The sequence below is a fragment of the Calidris pugnax genome, unplaced genomic scaffold, assembly GCF_001431845.1.
Source record: "Calidris pugnax isolate Ruff unplaced genomic scaffold, ASM143184v1 scaffold44, whole genome shotgun sequence".
NCBI classification, from domain to species: domain Eukaryota; kingdom Metazoa; phylum Chordata; class Aves; order Charadriiformes; family Scolopacidae; genus Calidris; species Calidris pugnax.
The window spans coordinates 7152064-7173333 of record NW_015094506.1 but is presented as its reverse complement, the minus strand read 5'-3'; the positions used below and the strand labels follow the sequence as shown (position 1 = coordinate 7173333).

The 21270-nt window shown below is 43.9% G+C and overlaps 2 protein-coding genes across 4 annotated transcripts; both read left to right on the top strand.

The window, feature by feature from the left end:
* The first annotated feature begins 2898 nt into the window (after nucleotides 1-2898).
* Nucleotides 2899-16301, top strand: WBP11 (WW domain binding protein 11). Of its 3 annotated transcripts, XM_014964276.1 has the most exons (13): nucleotides 2899-3017; nucleotides 4682-4798; nucleotides 5615-5646; nucleotides 6236-6329; nucleotides 6721-6917; nucleotides 7753-7886; nucleotides 9212-9411; nucleotides 10205-10399; nucleotides 11449-11550; nucleotides 12681-12767; nucleotides 12809-13045; nucleotides 14352-14534; nucleotides 15188-16301. In XM_014964276.1, exons 2-13 carry the CDS (start codon nucleotides 4735-4737, stop codon nucleotides 15619-15621), a joined length of 1959 nt encoding a protein of 652 aa, XP_014819762.1. In that variant the 5' UTR covers nucleotides 2899-3017; nucleotides 4682-4734; the 3' UTR covers nucleotides 15622-16301. The 3 variants fall into 3 exon arrangements, with proteins under 3 accessions (XP_014819762.1, XP_014819765.1, XP_014819764.1); XM_014964279.1 differs by lacking the exon at nucleotides 2899-3017 and having other exon boundaries at nucleotides 15209-16301; XM_014964278.1 differs by lacking the exon at nucleotides 2899-3017 and having other exon boundaries at nucleotides 12681-12778; nucleotides 12820-13045.
* Nucleotides 16302-20538: 4237 nt separating this feature from the next.
* Nucleotides 20539-21235, top strand: LOC106901062 (histone H2A). Its single transcript, XM_014963398.1, has one exon. The coding sequence runs from the start codon at nucleotides 20554-20556 to the stop codon at nucleotides 20941-20943; it is 390 nt and encodes a 129-aa protein (XP_014818884.1). The 5' UTR covers nucleotides 20539-20553; the 3' UTR covers nucleotides 20944-21235.
* Nucleotides 21236-21270: the final 35 nt, after the last annotated feature.

Here is a 21270-nt window from a genome sequence, read left to right as displayed (position 1 = left end):
GGGGTAAGAAGTATAAAATATCTAAAAGCTAAAAGATTGGTGTGCCTCTGCTTTGAGATGCACCCAATTCAGTGCTGTTTCGTACAATAAATTTTTATACCTTTGCTTTGGCGACTTTGTCCTCTTTAAATTCTAAGTGTGAGCCAGTGTTTCTCACAGGTACTTGTTTAGAGGCAAGAGACAGAACAGCAATATTTGAGTGTTGGAGAGGCAGGAGGTCCTGGCTCCTGTTGACTTTCTATTTGCAAACGTACCTTTTAATTTAGGAAGAAAAAACACCAGCTCTGTATGCATCTTTGCGATACTGCCAATCACTGCTGTATGAGAATAGCGGAGTCAAATAAAACCAAACCTGTTGTACTTTTCAGGCAGTTTGTCCACATTTTCTTGAAAGCAAATTCCAAGCAGCGTCAGGAGAAGCGCAATGAGGAACATAAAGATAGACATTTTCTATTCACCTCTGGACAGATCCTTGTTCCTGGTGGGCTGAAAGGAAAGCTGGCTTGCCCGCAACAGCAGGTGTGGCAGGTGTCCTCATGCTCATGAGATGGTGGAAGATGTTGAAGATGTTGGAGTCTGGCAGGTGGCAGCCTGTCCCTCTGCTTATGAGGTAGGAAGTTGTGAGCTCACAGAGGCTGGGCCAGCATTACCAGTCAGCTAGGAGGGCTGGCCATGACCTTATAAAGAGGTATGGCAACATTCAGCCATAATAGGGTGGTTTTGAGGTAAAAAAACCTGATGATCAGCATGGGATGTTCCTGAACTCTTTCCCCAAACTCTAGCAATAAGAGGATCAATGGGATTTACTTGCATTACTGACAGGTATATATTCAAGTTGAGTGCAGCATGCATTTAACTGGCTAGATGCAGGGGAGAGCACCCAGTGGAGCAGAAACAGCTTAGCTCTGTTTCTGCTTGGGAACTGAAACTCTGTCCCACAAAATCATTGCTGCTCTCTCTAGCCCTCTGACCAGTCTTACACTTGTTCCACCAAAGATGTCATAACCGGTCTGGGGTTAACCAGTCTGATGATACTTCTCTAGACTCGCTGGAGCTGCCTCTTGGTGTGACAGAAACGCCAAGTGAAAAACATGAGAGGACTATTGCCCTCCAGGTCAGCAGATATTGCTGAGAGAAAGCAGTTAGGGCTGCGGCAGTACCACTGTCCCCACTGAGCCCAGTACTGTCGTGACAGGAGACCCCAAGCCCTGTGAGAAGCAGCCAATCTGCAAAGCCTCAGCTGTCCCCCTCTCCAGTGACACAGTACATGATGGGGATGATGTGCGAGGCCATAGCGTTCCCATCACACCCCTTCAAGCATTCTCCCTCTGCTCAGTCGGCTGTTGTGGACAAGGGATTAAGAAATAAAACTGCATAATATGCTTGTTCCAAATGAGAACAGCCCCAAAGAAGAATAGAAACTGTATCAGGCAAAACCAGTCTAAGCTGCTTTCAAACCTGTTTAGAAACACTGGATGGTTGCAACCTGCAACAAATTCTTTCTGGTAACAAGATAAAAGAACAGGCCGAAGAGGCACAAGGTGGGGATGACTCCGCTGTGTACATGGTGAGCAAGACTCCCCAGGCACTGAGAGCTCCCAAAGCCCTGGCTCTGAGGACGCCCAACTTGGATTATGTGCAGTCTGTGGCTAATATTGGTGCTAATACGATGCGCAGCTTATACTCTTGCTCTTACCCACCCTGCAATGATTCTTCATAAAGCTCCAAGTTTGCCAATTGTCTCCATTATTTGAAAAAACTGTAACAACATTGTGTCGCATCCACCCAGAGCTAGGTAGTCTGCAAATTCTGCTCAGAGATCAGACCAACTCTGCTCCCAGTGCACAGAAATATGTCCTATACCTCCCTCCAGCTTGTTAATTCTCTAAGCCTGCACCCACACTTTACTGCTTGCCCTCTCCTTATTCTCACTGATGCAACTGGTATCCAAGGAGATGTTCCGTGTGTCTTTATCCTGGTTCTTTATGTGTCTGGGGACTTTTGCTGGGAGAGGCACTTTGGACAACGAGGCAGAACAGTTGCCACCAAGTGTCCACCAGCCTCTGCAAAGGTGGTCACCAGTTTGCTACAGGGGCTTCTGTGGCAGGGGAGACTGCAGAAGACAAGTAACAGAGTAGATCCTGTGGTCCCCTCTGGAACCAAACGAGCCCTCCCGTTCCCTTTGCATGGCCTGAGCTGCGGGATGACTATCACCCAGCCACTTTTCTCTTGCAGTCCCCTGTAACAGCAGCTGGCACAGGAGCCGAACAGAGGGATGCCAGCCGCACTCGTGGGGGACTCAAACCCAACCAGAACCACAGCTAACATCCGAGTCTAACAGGAACTCCCGCTCCCTCGGCTCTCTGCCTTCACTCCGGAGGCTTCTCACATGTCCCTCAGCCCCACCTCGTTCCAGGACGGGGTGGGGGGGTGTCCCGTTTTGTGAGGCTCTCCACAGGAGAGCGCGGGGGAGCAGCGGCCGCACCGAAGCGCTTCCTTTCGGTCACAGCCGATTTACCAGCACCGCCGGCAGAGCTCCCCCCACCCTGGAGGCGCCCTACTCCCCACACGCCTCCCTAGCTGCGCCTTCCCCCGCTCCCGGGGCCGGCACAGAGCCGCCAGCCCCCATCTCCCCGCTCCCGCTCCGCCGCCTGAGGGGCCGGACCCAACGGCCGCTCCCAACGGCCCGCTCACGTGATCACGGCGCGCGCCGTGCCTAGAACCACGCCCCCTTCCCCCCCCCGCGGCGCCCCCGCCGGCCCCACCATAGAGAGGAGCCGCCGCGTGGGGCAGAAAAGAGCTGCGGAACCATAGAGATGGGGGAGGAGGCGGGCGCGCTAAAGGGCCTCGCTTCCGGAGTGCGGTTCCGCGCGGCACGGCGCGGCAGTCGCGCTTTACGGCGGCGCGCCATTGGGTTCCCGTTGAAGATGGCGGCGGGGCCGTGGCGGCAAGGAGCGAGGGGGTTATAGAGGCCGCTGCGGCGGGAGGGAGCCGGGCCGCCCCGGCCGGGCGGAGGGGTGAGAGGAGCGGGACGGGACGGGACAGGGCTGGGCTGGGCGGGGAAGGAGAAGGGGAAGGGAAGCGAGGAGAAGGCGGCGGTTTGCGCTACCGCCTGCTCTTCCTCCCTCTGTCGGGGGAGGAGGGGAGGCTTTCGTGTGCCTCATGGGAGACCGTCTGCCTCCTTCTCCAGCGGCAGAAAAAATCATAAATTTTGTGGTAGGGTTCCCCCCCCCATCGGCTGTTAACTTGTTGTGTTGAAACTCTTTGCTTTGTGTCCTAAAAGGATTTGGGATCCAGGTCCCAGAAGTTTAATTTTTTTCCCTTTTCCATTACATGTTAGAAATCTGGGAAATGTGGCATCCAAATGTAGCTCTTGCTTCTATTTGGTGAGGTTCGCACCTAAGGAAATGATAGTGTCTTGCAATAAAATCGATATAATCTTATAAGTAGGAAATACGTTACTGGTGGGTCAGAAATCGTGGGGTGCTCTTGCAAACACCAGGCCAACTGTGAGCATAGCCTGGTAGCACGAACCGTGAGCAAAGCTCGATAGGTCTTTGCTAGTCAGTATGTTCAATGTATACTTGTTCTGGGAGTTTGTTAAGAACCCCTTCTGCCAGGCTTCGAAGCACTAAATGAGACACTGTGCTTGAATTTCTGTTTAGAGGGTAAGGAGAGGCATGTTATTTAGTGGTTTGAAAGTGGCATCTTCCATAATTAGGAAGAAGGCTGCACATGGTTACTGCAGTGAGGCAGCAGAAAACTTCAGACTGAACTTGTGAATACTTTCATTGTGGTTGCAATCTATTTGGATGCAGTGTGATGACTAGAGAGCTGCATCCCATCAACTCCCAAATTTCAGAGGGTGTTTTAGGTTTTGGGCTGCAATATGTTGTATGCTGTGGTGGTTTTTTTTTCTTCTTTTTTTTTTTCTTTGGATGGTGTTTTGGCAAGGAAGTAGGGAGGAGGGTGGGGGGAGATTATAGCTGTGAGAGGGACAAAATGACTGGCTGTAGTTTGGACACTTACGAAGTCTCCTGCAAGTTGAGGAAATGTCTAAAGACAGGAAATAATGATTTCCAGAATAACCTCATCATAACACAGTTTGAAATAATACTGATGGAGGTAGAGAGCATAAGGGCAATGGTACAGTAGTGGTGTATGGGGAGGAGATGACATGGGTGTGTGTGCAGAACACTTGCTGATGGGTAAAATGGGTGCTGGGGAGAGAAATCAGGGACAGGTTAAAAGTCTGAGGAAAGGAGGAAACTTGTGGGAAACATTTGAAATAGAGAGGAATGGAAAGGTAAAAATTGAAGAGCTTTTATGAGGAAAAGCTAGAAGGACTCCGATGTGCTCTTAGAAAAAGAATGTGTTTCTCCCGCCCCTGTGCACTCTGTAGTTTATGCAAGAAGGTTCTTGGTTTGAGTCTTGGAGTGATTAACGATCTTGTTGATGTTTAAAGTAGGTACTTAGCAAAGTTGTAGTAAGTAGCTACTTAATTAAATAGTAGTACTTCAAGTAGGATGATTTTGATGTGAATGTCTGAGCTTGTAGTAGCATTTGAGAATGTCATGAGTATTTGAGGTTTTTGAGGGAGCAACCTGCGTACGTGGAGAGGAGAGATAAGCATAATCAAGCTACTGGTGCACAGGACCTGAAACCATGTCATCTTTTCCAGGTCTCTCCCTCTTTCTAAAATTTCTCTTTTGAAGCAGAAGGAAAAAAGTCAAAATGGGGCGGAGATCTACATCATCCACCAAGAGTGGGAAGTTTATGAATCCCACGGATCAGGCCCGTAAGTATCCATGAAACGGAAACAAATGGGGTGGTCCTAGGGAAGCAGGTAAAAACCTTTCACTGAAGATAAGATGCTCGCTTGTGAATCAGAACTGAATTTCCCTAACTTGAAAAGTATTATCTTGGTTTTGGTTGGTGTAAAAGCTTCCTGAGAAGGCTGCTTGCTTGCATGCTCTTGTTTCTCTGCAGCATTTACCCCTTAGTTTTTTACTGTAGTATCAGTCTTCAAAGGTCTTTGTACTTAGCTGTTGGCTAAACTGCAGACTGCTGCTTGGGACGCTGTTAATCTGTCTGAGGCCAGAATTTGAGGAACCCGTCAAATTTTGCAAGTGGTCTGGTTAGATGAGGGAATCGCCTGTGTTTTTCCTTTTGGTAGTGTGCTGGCTGTTATCAGTGCTAAGCAGACAAAGAAAATCCAGACTTCCATGGTGAATATGCTTTATTTTAGAAGAGTGTTCAAAGCTGATGTATTTTTAAAGTCTGGTTTTGGCTCTGTTTCAGCTTCTAGGCAGCAATTCTTTCATGACTGCACATGCATCACTAAGACTTTTGTTGCCTATTGTTCTTTTCTGTATATAAACACCCCTGCTTCTGGAGACACAAAGGCAGCTTTATCTCCTTTATTTTCTGTATAACGCATGTGAAATAGAAATCTATTTCATGCTGTATTTCATTCTCATGAGTGCAAAAGTTACAGTTTCTGTAAAATGAATGAACTGTTGAGAAACAGCACTAATCTTGATGAAGGAAAGATTATTAATGGATTTGGTTGTCTCTTTCAAGTTGTTATTTTCTCTTTACCCCTCCTCTCTAGGGAAGGAAGCTCGGAAAAGGGAGCTAAAGAAGGTAAAGAAAGAGCACACTCTGTTCTATATATCATGTTTGTGGTGGTAATGGACTGTGGCTGATGAGTAGGCTGCAGATGTTTTGTTTGATACCCTAAGATTGAGTTTGGAAAATACAGTCGAAACAAGCACTTTTAAGTAAAAATATATAGAAATATCGTTTTGAGTAGCTGTATCTCATCATCCGCTATTTTTTAACTTGTGATCATTGCAGCTTTTTGAAACATTATTTTAAGTACTTGGGAATTAAAAACCCAACCAAGCAGCAAATAAATCACCCAAGACTCACATACTTTTTAGTGTGTTTTACTGTATACCTTTTGTCAGTTTTTTATGTTATTGATTGTGTGTGTCTTAATTAGAGTGAATGAATTATAGAAGCATTTGTAAATAGCAAGATAGTGGAATTAAAACTCCCAGAAGTTTTAATTACCTTTGCTGCTGATTTTGTGCTATGGTTAATATTTGCAGGGCATTTTGAGGAATGCTTTTTTTTCTGTAGACTGGGAATACTGGGAGTGTTTGTACAAATGTTCTGTCTCTTTCTCCTGTGACACTTTTCTGATCTGCTTGATGTCTGATCTTTTTAGAACAAAAAGCAACGAATGATGGTACGAGCAGCTGTACTGAAGATGAAAGATCCGAAGCAGATTATCCGGGACATGGAAAAATTGGATGAGATGGGTGAGTGAGAGGTATCAGGTGTTGGACTTGGCAATGGCTTCTGTAGATGCATAACATAGTTTTAAGGGACTACTGGGAGATTAAAATAGAGTAGCCTTTTTCCTTTCCTGTTGGAAGGTGAGTTTCTATGAAAAATTGGGGATTGATTGTGATTTGAAGCGATGTGGTGCCATCAAAGATAACTTTTTTTTTCCTAAGCAGATGGCTGATAAAAAGAATGAGTAGTATGTGTGAGAATAACTTTGAATCAAAGGAGGGGATTGTCATAAAGCTGAAGACATCCTGAAGATAGGGACTGGAAGTTGTTTGCTTTGAAGTTGTTTGCTTCCTCGCAGTTGTGCAGCAGAGTAACTTAGGATTTTTTGCGTTGTTTTTTGCTGTCTTGGATTAGAGTTTAACCCAGTGCAGCAGCCACAACTTAATGAAAAAGTCCTAAAGGATAAACGCAAAAAACTCCGTGAGACTTTTGAGCGCATCTTGCGGCTCTACGAGAAGGAGAATCCTGACATCTATAAAGAGCTGCGCAAATTGGAAGTGGAGTATGAGCAAAAGAGATCACAGCTCAGCCAGTATTTTGATGCTGTCAAGGTAATGCTTATTGTATTTCAGACTTGTAACTGTGGCAGTGTGTGCTATTTGTTTGCTTGTTAGGTGTGATGGTTACAAAGGAAGGGAACTTTACAAGAGACCAGTGTATATGTTAGGTGGCCCATATTAAGGAAGTATATTAATTGCCATGATATCTCTGGTTACAGCATTTTAGTGAGAACAGCATGGGGGTTGTCAAGTCTGTATTTATCTCTGATACGGATTTCATTCAACAAGAAAATTACAAAGGAAAAGGAAGTTTATGTTGTAAATCAAGAACTTCAAAATTTTTCTTTATCGAAAAGAGAGTGAGCCTGTGAGTGTGCAGTTGATATTTCTGTGAATTTCTGCCAAATCTGTTGCTAGAAATAATGAAAATCCTTGGGCATGTTGGAGAACATAATGTTTTCCAAGTGCAAGCATCTGTAAGATTTTTCTTTTTTCTTTTTTTTTTTTCTTTCTTTGGAATATACAGCAGCCTATGATTTGTGCCTTCTAGGTACAGGTATCAGAAAATACAGGTTTACTTGTCTGCAATTCCCTTTGGGGACTAAAGGTCTAAAGGGAGATGGAGACTTGATTGGATTTTGACTAAAGCCTTTCATGGGTGCACTGCATGTGCTTTGTTTTGTGTTGAAGGCTTTTACTGTTGACTTTTTTCCCAAATGTCTTTCATGGACTGCTGCAAGATAATATGCCCTAAGAACAGACACCTTTGGCAAGTGATGGCAGGTCCTGTGTGTTCTGTACTCTGAAAGGTCTTGAGGTTGTGCAGTAGCTTCTGTGGGAGTAATCAATTATCTCTTTTTTATTTTTTTTTTCTTTTTTTCCCCAGAATGCTCAACATGTTGAAGTGGAAAGTATCCCCTTACCAGATATGCCACATGCTCCCTCCAACATCCTCATACAGGACATTCCCCTTCCAGGGGCCCAACCACCTTCTATCCTCAAGAAGACATCAGCCTATGGGTAAGCGGAAGGAGAAACTTGGGGGGGAAGTAAAAAAGGAGCACTCTTATTACTGGGGAGGAGCTGAGGGTAGAAGCAAAGGTAACATTGACTAGCAAAAATCAGGAATTTTTGTGGGAGTGAGCTGTACTTTCTTTTAACCAAAACCCTTTAATCTTTCCCTACTATTACTGGTTTTTGTTTCAATTGCCTTGAGTAACACACACTGTCTTCTAGCATTTGTCTTTCTGCATATCAGTAGAATTTAAAGTCCTGCTAGTTTGAATATAAATGTCCTTAATTTGCCATAGATGTGTTATTTTGTCTTGTGGGTATATTCAGTTTAAGCTCCTAGTTTACTTGTGCCCTGGATTGAGCAACACAGGACTAACTTCTCTTCAAATGCTTTGGAAAACTGTGGTTTTGGAAGACTTTAGTGTCTGAATTTGTGAAAATATGTATTTTTATAGCCAGGTAGGCTGTGTGGGATCCAAGGTCTTGGTGTTTGAGCGTTGCCAGGTGCAGGGACAAGGAGGAGTGAGGCCTGGGCACTTGACCCAAGCTGGCCAACAGGATTATTTCATACCATGAACGTCACATTCGATATAAATAAGAAGGTTTGCTGTGTAGTTCAGTTTCTCCCTTGATGGCAGCGGGTGCAGACAACTCCTTGACCCGGTGCTGGACCCCTGAGCGCTTCCCTTCCTCCTGAAGCTGTTCTGCTCACAGTGTCTGACATTTGTTGTGCACTGCTGGGATTGCACAGCTTCCTGCTGATAGAATTGGCTGAGTGTAATCCTTGTATGTTTTCTATTAGTATCAGGATCAATACTGGTCCTTTGGTATTATTGTTAATTATTTAGTCTTATCCTATTAAATCTATTTATATTCCAACCGTCGTGTTTCCTTGTTTAGCCCAGTTCCCCTTCCTGAGTGGGGAAGGGTCATCGGGTGACAGAGTAATTGCCTAAATGACAGTAAATTGTTATGGGTTTTCTCAAAGTGTAACAACTTGTTTATCACATTTCTTGTTCCAGTACTAGTTCTTTCTGTTTTTTTCTGACTAACCTTCTGTTTTCACAAACTTTGTGGCTACTTCATTTTACTTTTGTGGTGGGATTTAATTCTTGGTTTTTTTCAGTCTTCAGTTGCTTTTGTCAGATCTTCAGCAATCATGTCTTTGTATGAGGTTGTAAACTCCTTTGGAAAAATCTGTACTTCATAAATGTTCATGTTTCTTTTTAGAAGCTATGTAAACAGTGATGAGAGCAGGCTAAAGAACCCCATTAAGTGCATGTTCACTTTGTTTGTTTGTATTCCTACATATCTCATTTCCTTATTTCCAGACCACCAGTTCGGTCCATTTCGGTACTTCCTCCTCCTGGGCTTGGCGTTCCACGTTTACCTCCAGGCAGGAAGCCCCCTGGTCCTCCTCCAGGGCCACCCCCACCTCAAGTCCTACAGATGTATGGCCGTAAAGTAGGTTTCACCTTGGAGATGGCTCCTCGAAGGCGAGAAGAGGAGATTTCTTACAGTTCTGAAGCAGGTGAGGACTTTGCTGTTACTCTCTGGGGTTTTCCTTGACCTCTCTGTCTTGCTATGGGTAGTACTGCTATGATCATAGTGTGCCCTAGATAAGATATTCTCTGGGCAATATGGGTGTTAATACTACTTGAAGACTCTCTTCAAATATGTTTCATGGTATCTGCAGTTTTGTTATCAGTTATATTTTTAAATGTTGAAACTTCTAATCACAACTTTCAGATATTTATTTTTTCCTTTAAGTTTCACAGATGGGATATTTTCCCATGTAGTCTTAAGAGTGTTGAAACATTGCATGTGTTATCCCTTAAAAAAACCCAACCATTCTCAAGGAAGTCTTCCTTTTTCAAAAAAAAACCACCCCAAAACCCAAATCAAAACAATTACAAAAACTCCGACCGAACTAGGAAATGCTTTTGCTAGGGAAACATAGGTCCTTCTTTTCACACAGTTGCTGTATCATCCTTTGAAATTTTTGTTAATGGGTTGGTCAGCTTTATGGCATTCCAGAAAGTATCAAAGTATTTCAATGGTTGGTGACAGCTGAATGGAAATGAACTACTGAGTTGCAGATAGGAGTTGCCTTCACTTGTTCGCTGTGCAAACTAACTAGCTGGTTAACAGGCAATCTTATAAATAAACTCTCCAAAATATTCTTTAAGAAGATGTGCTAAACAGTAAAGGCTTGACAATATGTTGCTAGGGGGATTTTTCTAACTGTAGATACACAAAATACTCGGTCTCTCACACCAGTGTATTTGCAGTTAATGCATTTCCTAATGCTTTGCTTCCTGCAGGACAGCGAGGGCATGATGATGATATGTCCAGTACCAGCGAAGATGAAGGTTACCCTGAGGATATGGATCAAGACAAGCACGATGAGAGCAGCGATGACAGTGACAGCGATAGGTCAGATGCAGACAGCGAAGGCGAGGACTTCCTGCATCGTGATAATGACAAGGAGAGGGAAGGTGGTGAAGAAAAGAAATCAGGTATGATGAGGGGTTGAAGGTGGTGAAGAAAAGAAATCAGGTATGATGGGGGTTTGATTTTTTTTTTTTCAAAAGAGAAACACTACTTAATAGAGCTTGTGTCTGTTTTCCTGAGTGGGAGGGAAAGTAATTTGTTTTGCCAGCTATCTCTATTCTAACTCACTGAAATTCCGGCTGAAAAATTCTTATTAGTAAACAAATCAAAAGGAAGCTATCTGGAAGTGAAGCATCTTTGGATGGACCTGTTTTCTTAGCAGTTGAGTTAACTTAGTAAGGTTGCAAGCCATTGAGTGGGAGGGAAAGTAATTTGTTTTGCCAACTATCTATATTCTAACTCACTGAAATTCCAGCTGAAAAATTTGTATTAGTAAACAAATTTTCACCTGAAACATTGAATTGGCAGGGTACCCTACAAAAATTAAGCCTCAGTGTAAAAATACGCTCACTCTTCAGTGACTTGAGCAACTAAGACAGCTAAATTTCATGCAGCTAATGGTTTTGAATAATGTATTTTTTCTTGATTGCTTAGTGGAGACCAACTGATAGTGAATCTAGGTTAGCAAAGCTTCAAATAATCAGTAACACCAATATTAATCCTTATGTAAGAAGTGTCATTATGTTAGAATGATACATTATCCATACCAGGTAGAAGGCTTAAATGTATCTCATTTCTTATTATTGTCTTCCCACCTCCCTCCATATTTTTCACCTGAAACATTGAATTGGCAGGGTACCCTACAAAAATTAAGCCTCAGTGTAAAAATACGCTCACTCTTCAGTGACTTGAGCAACTAAGACAGCTAAATTTCATGCAGCTAATGGTTTTGAATAATGTATTTTTTCTTGATTGCTTAGTGGAGACCAACTGATAGTGAATCTAGGTTAGCAAAGCTTCAAATAATCAGTAACACCAATATTAATCCTTATGTAAGAAGTGTCATTATGTTAGAATGATACATTATCCATACCAGGTAGAAGACTTAAATCTACCTCATTTTTTATTGTCTTCCCACCTCCCTCCACCCTTGCCTGTGCTTTGCTTTCCCCAGGTCATAGTGTACGGTTTGCAGACATGCCTGGCAAGTCACGAAAAAAGAAAAAGAACATGAAAGAACTGACTCCACTTCAGGCCATGATGTTACGAATGGCAGGTGAGTGAGATGGATGTATTAAGTGGAGATACACCATTAGGCTTCCTGTGAAGGTTTCTGTGGTAAGCTTACTTTGATTGCACACTTTTTATTGTATGGAGTAAGTGTTTCACTGTCACAATGTAACATCTGCTAAAAATATGTTATAATATTTCAGCTGCTAAACTGTGGTTAGGTATTTGGGTTTTTTAAAAATATTTTTAGTAGTGTGTGCGTCTGCTAAGAATATGTGTTATAATATTTCAGCTGCTAAACTGTGGTTAGGTATTTTGGTTTTTTAAAAATATTTTTAGTCTAGTAGTGTGTGCATTTTGTATAGCAGAGTTGAAGTTATAGTAGCAACTTATGGGATTTTTTTATGTCCCGGGATTTTTTTCATCTAAATTTTATCTATCTTAACTTTTAAACAATTGCTCAAACTAAATATAAACCTTTTAGTGAAAAAAAAAAGGGTTAGATTGTCTTATCAGCTCAGCTTGTAACCTGTAGGAAGTTATAGTAGCAACTTATGGGATTTTTTGATGTACCGGGATTTTTTAATATAAATTTTATCTTTCTTAACTTTTAAACAATTGTTCAAACTAAATATGAACCTCTTAGTGAAAAAGAAAGGGTGAGGTTGTCTATCAGCTCAGCCTGTAACCTGTAAGCATTTGTGCTCCCTAAAAATACCTTTGCAGAAATAAATTAACCAATAGAGTGAAGACTTTTTCAGTTTGTTTTAAAAAGACGCCCCAAAGGTACTAGAGTTTCTTGGACATGGGGATTATATTTATTTTGAGGTCGTGTCCCCATTCCTCCTCTCTCATAAACCATAGATCCAAATAGCTGCAGTTCAGGTAGTAGAAATTTCAGCTCCCACAGGAACACATCGCTCTTAGTGGCAGAGCTCTATCTAGAACTGTGATTATATATATTTTTTTTTTATTTTTTCTTTTTTTTTCTTTTTCTGTTTAACAATAAGATGTGGTTGGTTTTCTCTCTTTTAATTAAGGTTTGTCTTTTTCTTTAATTTATTTGCTTTATCTTTCTTCTTTTTATTTGATTCTGTGTGCTCAAGTTCTCCCCTCTCTGATGTTCACAAAGATATTACCTGTGAACTGATTTTATAAGTATGTCTCAATTTCCAGGTCAGGAAATCCCGGAAGAAGGGAGAGAAGTGGAGGAATATTCAGAAGAAGAAGAGGAGGAGGAAGAGGACTCAGAGTCTGAAGAGACATCACAACAACAACAGCAGCAGCAGCAGCAGCAACAACTTCATCACAACAACAACAGCAGCAGCAGCAGCAACAACTCAGTGAGGAAGCTCTTGCGGAGACTGGGTCATCTACTGCAACCTCCCAGGCACAGCAACAGCAACAGGCTGCACAGGCTGTTGCTCCAAGTCAGATACAGGCACCTCCTATGCCTGGGCCACCTCCGCTAGGACCACCCCCAGCCCCTCCACTGAGGCCCCCAGGCCCACCCACTGGCCTTCCTCCTGGCCCTCCACCAGGTGAATGCTTGGTTTACTGTGCTTTGAAGGATGCAGGCTCTTGGTACTACAGTCAGTTTATCAGTTTGGGAGTTTTGAAGCTGCAGAATGTGTTGCAGATGAGGTACAGGAGCCCAGTGTGGTACTTGCTGAGACCTGTGTGAGCTCTTCTGTGGTCAATGTGTTGTTGCTCTACTGCACTTTTGAGGCATTGAGTAGCTGTAGTCAGCCTGATGGGCATTGGCTTGATTGATACCGCTAACACTACGAGGCAGCCGTGGAGCCAGTGGTGGAGTATGAAGACCAAGGCCTGGTGCCATGTGCCTCTCTGGTGTCATTGGTTGGTTTGTTTTTTTCCTTTCTTGTGTTGTTCCCCTCAAACCCTACAAGATGTGCTAAAGAGGTTTGGGGGCCACTACCTAGTTATAGGCTTTGGTGGGGTTTTTTTGATGGTTGTTTTTAACAAGCTGTGTTGTGAAGACTTCTGTGGTTCTACCACCTGATTGTATTTCAGTCTTGGTAGGAAAGAAAACTATCCTCAGATGAAATAAGTACCCAATTTGAATTTATGTCAGTATTAGACTGTCTGGAGAGTACTAGCAATGGGGCCAGTCAGTAATGTATTTTTTTTATAGTGTATGGGTTTCTTGAGGGCAAACACTTGATTTTTTTTATTTAGATGAAGTTTATTTTCTGTAAGTTAGTGGGCTTACACTGGATAACAGTGTAACTGTTGTCCACTGTGAAGCTGATAACAGTAACAAGCTGTTTTGTGATTTTAAAAAGCATATAAATCTATCTCTGGAGTTCTTATATTGGAAATATCAATAGTTGGACTGTAGTGAGGAGCAGTATATACAAGGATATTAATGTATTTTATTCTGTATGGATACATTAGCAATGTGATTTTTTTTTTTTTTTCCCCAAGGGGAGCAAGCAGAGGGCAAAAGTCTTTCCATTGTCTACTCCACAGTTTTATTTCTGATATTCTGGTATTTATTTTCTGAGGGAACCTCAAAAGAGTTACTTTCAATAGAGCAAAACTATGTGTTTCTTCTGAGGCCAGAAGGGTCATCAAACGCCAGAGTGAAAAATTCTTTCACTTTTAGCTGTTTAAATTCTAACAGCTTCAGATCAGTGGCTGTTCTCTGCTATTGTTTCATTACATGGGGATGAGCCCTTTAGAAGGTCTGTTTAATCTGGGAGCTGGGTATCATTAGAACAGTTCTCAAGTGCCTGTTGAGGATCTTTAGTATTAGTTGATGGGATAGTTTGGGGTTTTCTTAACATGACCTAATTTTTTTCTTATTTGCGTGTACACTGTCAGGGGCTCCTCCGTTCCTGAGACCTCCTGGCTTACCAGGACTACGTGGGCCTTTACCTCGACTTCTACCACCGGGCCCTCCACCTGGGCGACCACCTGGCCCTCCCCCAGGCCCACCACCAGGTCTGCCCCCAGGTCCTCCTCCACGTGGACCTCCTCCTCGCCTGCCCCCTCCTGCCCCACCAGGTAAAGTATTCTGTTTGCTTCAGTGCCAGGTCTCTCCCAGCTTTATTTTCCCAGTTTCTGCTGTGGTGACCACGACAGGAAATATAAGTGGTTACCAGTTTGCCTTTGTTCCTGTCTCTGTGGCTCTATTGGGCTGTATCTTTTTCAATGTAATAACAGCAAGTAATTTCATACTGCTGTGTGTAGTTTGGTAGCAAGAAATCTGTCCTCAAAAAGGGAATTTCAGAGTTTAAACTTCTGCTGGACTGTTTCTGTATAACCCCCGGGTGCTATAACAGTGTTCCACTTAATGAGTTGGAGATGTGGATGTTTATTTTTTCTGCCTGGTCAGACATCTCTGATGACTCTGAAGTTCCAGTGGGATGGATCATCAAGAAACTTTATTTTCAGATTATAACTTTAAAATTTGAAAGGGAGCAATACACAGGCTCCATAGCTTTCAAAATGTGAGGAGCAGCAGCATTTTCAACCCAGCATTTGGTGCAGGGTTGAAAACATTTTTATTTTTTTAAAGCCAGTGCTGCTGTATCTTGTTGGGGTTTTTTGGTTTGTTTTTTTCCTCTTTGGCTTCCTGACCCTGTGTGCTTTTTTTGACCAAAGAGTTGAAGACTCCCAGGTGTGGAGTCAGGGCATACTTTATTTTCTTCTCACAGGTATCCCTCCTCCTCGCCCAGGCATGCTACGGCCACCTCTGGTGCCTCCCTTAGGACCTGCTCCACCTGGGCTCTTCCCACCAGCTCCCATCCCAAATCCTGGAGTCCTGAGTGCCCCACCCAGCTTGATTCAGCGCCCCAAGGCGGATGACACCAGCGCGGCCACCATCGAGAAGAAAGCCACGGCCACCATCAGTGCCAAGCCGCAGATCACCAACCCCAAGGCAGAGATCACTCGCTTCGTGCCCACTGCCTTGCGAGTGCGCCGGGAGAATAAAGGGGCCTCTGCTGCCTCCCAGAGAAAACAGGATGATGAGCCTGCCCTCCCGTTAACCAAAGCTGCCCCTAAGGCCGGATCATCTGCCCCGATCTCTGTACAGACAAAGGATGACGTGTATGAAGCCTTCATGAAAGAAATGGAAGGTCTCCTGTGACCTGTTGTAGTCCTAGTTAGCTTTCCTGCCCCTCGACACAGATCAGACCCCACGGCGGAGGGAGGAGAAGGAAAGGTCCTCCTGCAAGCAAAGAAAGGGCTCGCATGACAGGGAATAGTTCCCTACCCACAGGTTAACTTGCCAGTATGCTCTGAGTAGAGACTGCTGCGGATGAGGTGTGGCTGGGGACCTCCCTTCAGAGCTAGCATGTCCCCTTGCTGGAAGGAAAGTACCCTCAAGAAGGCGATGCTGCTTTCCTTGAGCCCTCCCGCTTCCTTGGAGGGAGATAATGGTTCTCTGGGGAGGGGGAGTGTGGGAGTGGGAGGTGACTATGCTCTGCCTGGATCCTTGCACATTCTGAATGCCCTGGGAGGATAGTGGAACAGGCTTTATTACGGAGACAGAAAAGCGTTAGCAGCATTTCATACACATATGGTTGTCCAGTTTTTATTTTCTGTACTGTTCTTTTCTGTAAATATTTTATAATCCTGTTTTTTAGTTGCAGTGAGGTTGATCAATCATCTTTCTTCCAGGGTAGTCAGGGAGGTAATTGATTGCATATACTGTACACTGGAATTCTGTACCCTGTCCCCTTTACAGTCACCTTGATGGCTTTTCATCAACAGGGGAAACTTCATTTTGTCTTGTGAAAGACAATAAATGTTCAGTGTATCAAAATACCAGTTTCCTTGTGATCTGTCTAAAAGTAGTGTGTAGATGGGAAGGGGGGAGATTCTTTGCTGGCCTTGGGGGACAGTAGAGGCACTCAACCTCAGAAGAGAAAAGCAATGGTGATGTTATATCTTTTTCTTTAGCTAATGTTCTGCTATATTCTTTAAGTTCCTAAATATCCCTCTTAGCCTTTGTTGGTTGGTAATAAAAACTTGGCCTGAAGTACTGCTAATAATTACAAAGTGATCTCTTTTATATGTTCATTATTGAAAGGTTTACCTCTTATGAAGCTTCAGATACCCACTGGATACATCTGGGACAGACTCCCTTAAGTAAAAAATGCTAACCAATTTTAATTCTGAGAGCTTGACAGATAATTTTAGTTGTGGAAAATCTCTGATTTCAAATTCCATGAAGTTAATGATTTTTAAAGTGCAGATAATCTTAAAAAAAGGACTTTCACATTCCCAGCTTAAAGCATTCTTTTTCTATTCTATTCCTTTAGCTTCATTGACTATGCTGACAGAGCCAAATATTCCAGTAACCCTTATGACATGCAAGAAACAAATCTTTATTCTCATTTGAAACAGACTGCAGAATCTCCTGGGATCTTGTAAATAAATCAGTTTTAAGACCAATAGGATCGGTTGTTGTGGTTCACAAGATTTTCCCAAATGAGCTGCTGCTTCAGAGAGAGAATTGATTTTTTGAAATATTAAAATTTCCTCTGGAATGCTGAGTTGGAGTACAAGACTAATATTACTACTTAGCTCTTTATATAGCTGTCTGCATCCTGTAAAAAAAAAAGAAAAAGTGAGTTAGTGCTGTGAATGTGCTGGACCATAGAAGAAATTGAGAGAAACTCTCCTGTGTCCCTGTTAAAGAGCTTGTAGTGAGTGTTTAGTGGTTTTAAGAGCAATATATCTATCAATGTGTCAATTTCTAGGTGAGTGTATCTGGGCTCTGCTGGGTTTTTAGATTTTTACTAAAAAGTATTTATATTAAGCTGCCAGACCAGTAGATCTATCAAGCAATACCTCTAGTTGGCTATCAGCCTCACACTTAGCTGAATATTCAGTATTTTGAGGTTATTTCTGTTTTAAGGAGACGCAATTATTAGCTACCCAAACTTACACTTGAAAACTTTGTTTCTGTTTTCACAAATTCGGGACACAAACAGATTTTTACAATAGTTCTCTTCTGGGTTCTGGAGTTAACTGCAGTTGTGTCAGTTGTATCTTAAATCTTTCTTTTAGTTATATTCATGGGATATAATCTTTATATTTTAGTTTTTTTTTCAAAAAACATCGTTTTTGTCTTTATTCTTTAAGCGAAATGTGTGAATGGTGACTTTTAGGGGAAAGGGCACCATTGTGGTACCTCTGACCCTTGGGTTAATAATGCTATTGACGCTTCCTCCCAGGAAGCAGCCTGAGAAGAGGAACTGTGTTGCAGGCTGAGGACCTCCCTCCCTGTCATGTTCAAGGTTGAAGAAATCTCCCTGGTATCTTTGTGATTATATTAGTAACCTGCAGGAGTTGCTTGATTCATTCTGCTCCTCCAGTCTGGAATCTTTTTAATATTTTGTTTTGTTTTCTTTTTTGTTTTAATGTTCCTTTGGCCATACTGTCACGTAGGTGAGCCATCTTTTCTTCTCTTGGGCCAGAGTGGGCACTTGCCTGTTGCTGAACCTATTCCTTTTCAGACTGATGCAAAAGGATTTGAACTTGCTAGATGTTGAAATGGGCACAAAAAGGTAAACTTCATGCAAAAAGAATGTGCATAATAGTGGAAGGATAACTTCCTCACCCTGCCCAGGGTGAAGGGGGGCTGTAAAGGAGGTGGGTAGTTTCCTACAACTGTGATGGACCTCTAAAATGGTTTGGGGAAAGGGAGAAGGGGGAGAAAGTGCTCTTGGGATGGGCACTGAGGCCACATGGAAAAGCTGGATTTGACAATGAAATCATCTGGGAACAGCAAGGTTGTGTGCTTTGTGGTTTTTTTTTTTTTTTTCTGGGATGAGTTGGAGGCCAGGATGCCTACTGTCTCCTCTGGCTTTTGTACAAGAGGCTTCTTGCATTCCATTGTGGTTTTCCTTCTGGATAAATATGAAGTTGGGAGCTGTGTAACTGGCTGGGTCTGTGTGTGTAGAAACTGGCCGCATGTGGGCCTGATACTTCCATCTGATTCACCAGAACTGTGGTTTGTCTTCAGCTCGTTTAATATGAGGGATTATTTTTTCTTTCTTTGCCTTTAATAAAGTTCTAAGTGGAAAGAGCACAAAGTAGTGAACTCTTCCTGTCACTTTTTATGAAAGCAGTGGGATATGTGGATGCCCAGACTTCAGTCCATGCGCTCAGGTAAACATCTGGTTCTTGACCAGCCACGCAAGTCATGGACCATGGATGAAACATCAAACCCAGCTTTGAAGACTGCTGACAGGCTTTTCTCCTCCAGCATCAGAAACAACTATAAAGCAATTTCCTTGCTGAACTGATAATAATTAGCGTAAGCCAGATGAAATTTTCCCTTTATCCATGTGTTATCTTTGGTCTCTGGTAATGACTCTTAGTGGAATCCCTAAAAATGAACAGGTTGATGAGATTTACTTTGGCTGAACATCCATTGAATTACATGAGGTTTTGTGCTTACAGTCCTGTCAGAAAATAGAGAAATGCTCCCTAGTGTCTGTACTGCATCTCGATACCTGACACTGGTCAAAAAAAATAAAAAAGAGGAATACTGTTCAATTTGATGTATCAAATTGATATTGTTTGTTTATTGAGGGAGAGTTTAATCAATGTTTAGTATTTAAATAGAAATTCTGTTAGAAGGGAGAAAATACAGTAGAAAATTTGTGGCATATTCAAGAACTGTCTGTGTTTCAACAGACTTGTGGAACTCAGATGAAATGTGTTCTTTTGGGGTTGTTGGTTGGTTGTGTGGAGGTTTGGGGGTTTTTTTGTTGTTTATTTTGTTTGGAAGTTTTTTGCTAGGCTATAATGGATGCTCAGGTGGGAGTTATGTCTTTGTCTTACTCTGAAATATGACGATGCCAGCGTCCAGGGTAAGCAGCGCAGTCAGCACACGCACTACTCCCTTCACTGCAGTTCGATGAGATCTGTGTTATGGGATCTGGCTTGCATTGCAAAGAACCACAAGTTAGAGTACAAACCCAGCAAGAAGTGAGGATAGAAATAACAAAATGACACTGAACTGGAATTCATGGAAACAAGAGGAAAATCCCAGGCTCTAGGGAAAATGGAGGAAGAGGAAATAAAGCAGTACTGGGGCGGCAGGAGGATGTGGCTGTCCAGAGTGGAGGCTCCTTCTTTGGTTTAGACAAGGATGGTGTCTGCCCTTTGTAGAAATGCATGAAGAACAAGATGTCAAGAAATAAAGAGAAACTAAGGCTAATTAGAGCAAAGGAGCAAAAAAGAAAAGGAATCTCTTTGTCTGTACTGGACAAACATCCTGAATCTTGATTCTGCTTACTGGTGTAGTGAGATAGTGTCTAGTGGGAATAAAACCATCGCAGCCTGACTCCCAGTGCTCTGCAGAACAGCCTTACTAATAATACCACGTTAGTTGGATTAGAGCGATACTTGAGTGATTTGTTTTGCAGAATCAGAGATATTTCCTCTGTTATGTATTCCTGTCTGGTTTAGACATGTATCACTAGTGCTGAGTTGCAACTGTTCCTACTGAAAGGAACGTTTCTATTTTGTAATAATAATGATTTTTTTAAAAAGTAAGCTTGTAGCAGCATTTCAGAGGTTCTACACCTAAGACGATTTCTGAAGCGACAGGCAGGGCGCTACGAGAGGCTCCCCCTGTTACTGGGAGGCTGCTGCGCGCCTCAGGCAGGCGGCGGGGACACGTTTGCCTGTAGGATGGATTTCTGGAGCACGTCCCGGGGGGAGAGGGGAGAGGCAGCGGGAGCCGCTTGTCCGAAACGAGCCACGACCGGAGCCAAGGGGGGGCCGTTCCCGGCCCGGCCCGGCCCGGCCGCGTCCTCCCCATTCCCTGCTGGTGGGCGGGGCCGCGCGCAGGGCGGGGCCATCTTCCCGCTCCTCCATTGGGTGGATTTGGATCCGCAGCGCCATTGGCCGGCGCGAGGGCGAGCGTGCCGCAGCCAATGGGAAAGCGTGCCGGGGCTGGCGGGGAGGCTATAAAAAGGGGGACCGGGGGGGGCGGTGCGTCACGGCGTGTGTGTCACGTCGGTTTAGGGCGGCGGCGGCGGAAGAGCGTTGCGGGGCGATGTCCGGTCGCGGGAAGCAGGGCGGGAAGGCGCGGGCCAAGGCCAAGTCGCGCTCGTCGCGGGCCGGGCTGCAGTTCCCCGTGGGCCGCGTGCACCGGCTGCTGCGCAAGGGCAACTACGCGGAGCGGGTGGGCGCCGGCGCCCCGGTGTACCTGGCGGCCGTGCTGGAGTACCTGACGGCCGAGATCCTGGAGCTGGCGGGCAACGCGGCCCGCGACAACAAGAAGACGCGCATCATCCCCCGCCACCTGCAGCTGGCCATCCGCAACGACGAGGAGCTCAACAAGCTGCTGGGCAAGGTGACGATCGCGCAGGGCGGGGTGCTGCCCAACATCCAGGCCGTGCTGCTGCCCAAGAAGACCGACAGCCACAAGGCCAAGAGCAAGTGAAACCAGCCCCAGGAGCGCTCCCACCTCAAAAGTAACCCAAAAGGCTCTTTTCAGAGCCACCCACTTCCTCGTAAAAGGAGCTGTAGATCCTAAAAAAATCCTCAAAAACAGTGAAAAAAGCGCCTCTTATGTTTTCGTTGAAAGTGAACGTTTATATGCTGAATATAAAAAAGCTAGCAAAACTTGAGATTTTTTTAAAAACTAGGTTTACACATTGCAAAATAACGTGTTAGTTGTGAGTAGACGCATACTGGAAAATAGGTTTATTCGGTATAAAAGAGAGGGCTTTGCTCTGGGCGGGGTGAGGACGCTCAGCCGGAGGTTACG

Coding starts and splice junctions, on each gene's coding strand:
- WBP11 (XM_014964276.1), top strand. CDS start 4,735: ATGGGGCGGAGATCTACATCATCCACCAAGAGTGGGAAGTTTATGAAT. Junction 4,799..5,614: donor GAATCCCACGGATCAGGCCC/GTAAGTATCCAT, acceptor CCTCCTCTCTAG/GGAAGGAAGCTCGGAAAAGG. Junction 14,535..15,187: donor GCCCCCTCCTGCCCCACCAG/GTAAAGTATTCT, acceptor TTCTTCTCACAG/GTATCCCTCCTCCTCGCCCA.
- LOC106901062 (XM_014963398.1), top strand. CDS start 20,554: ATGTCCGGTCGCGGGAAGCAGGGCGGGAAGGCGCGGGCCAAGGCCAAG.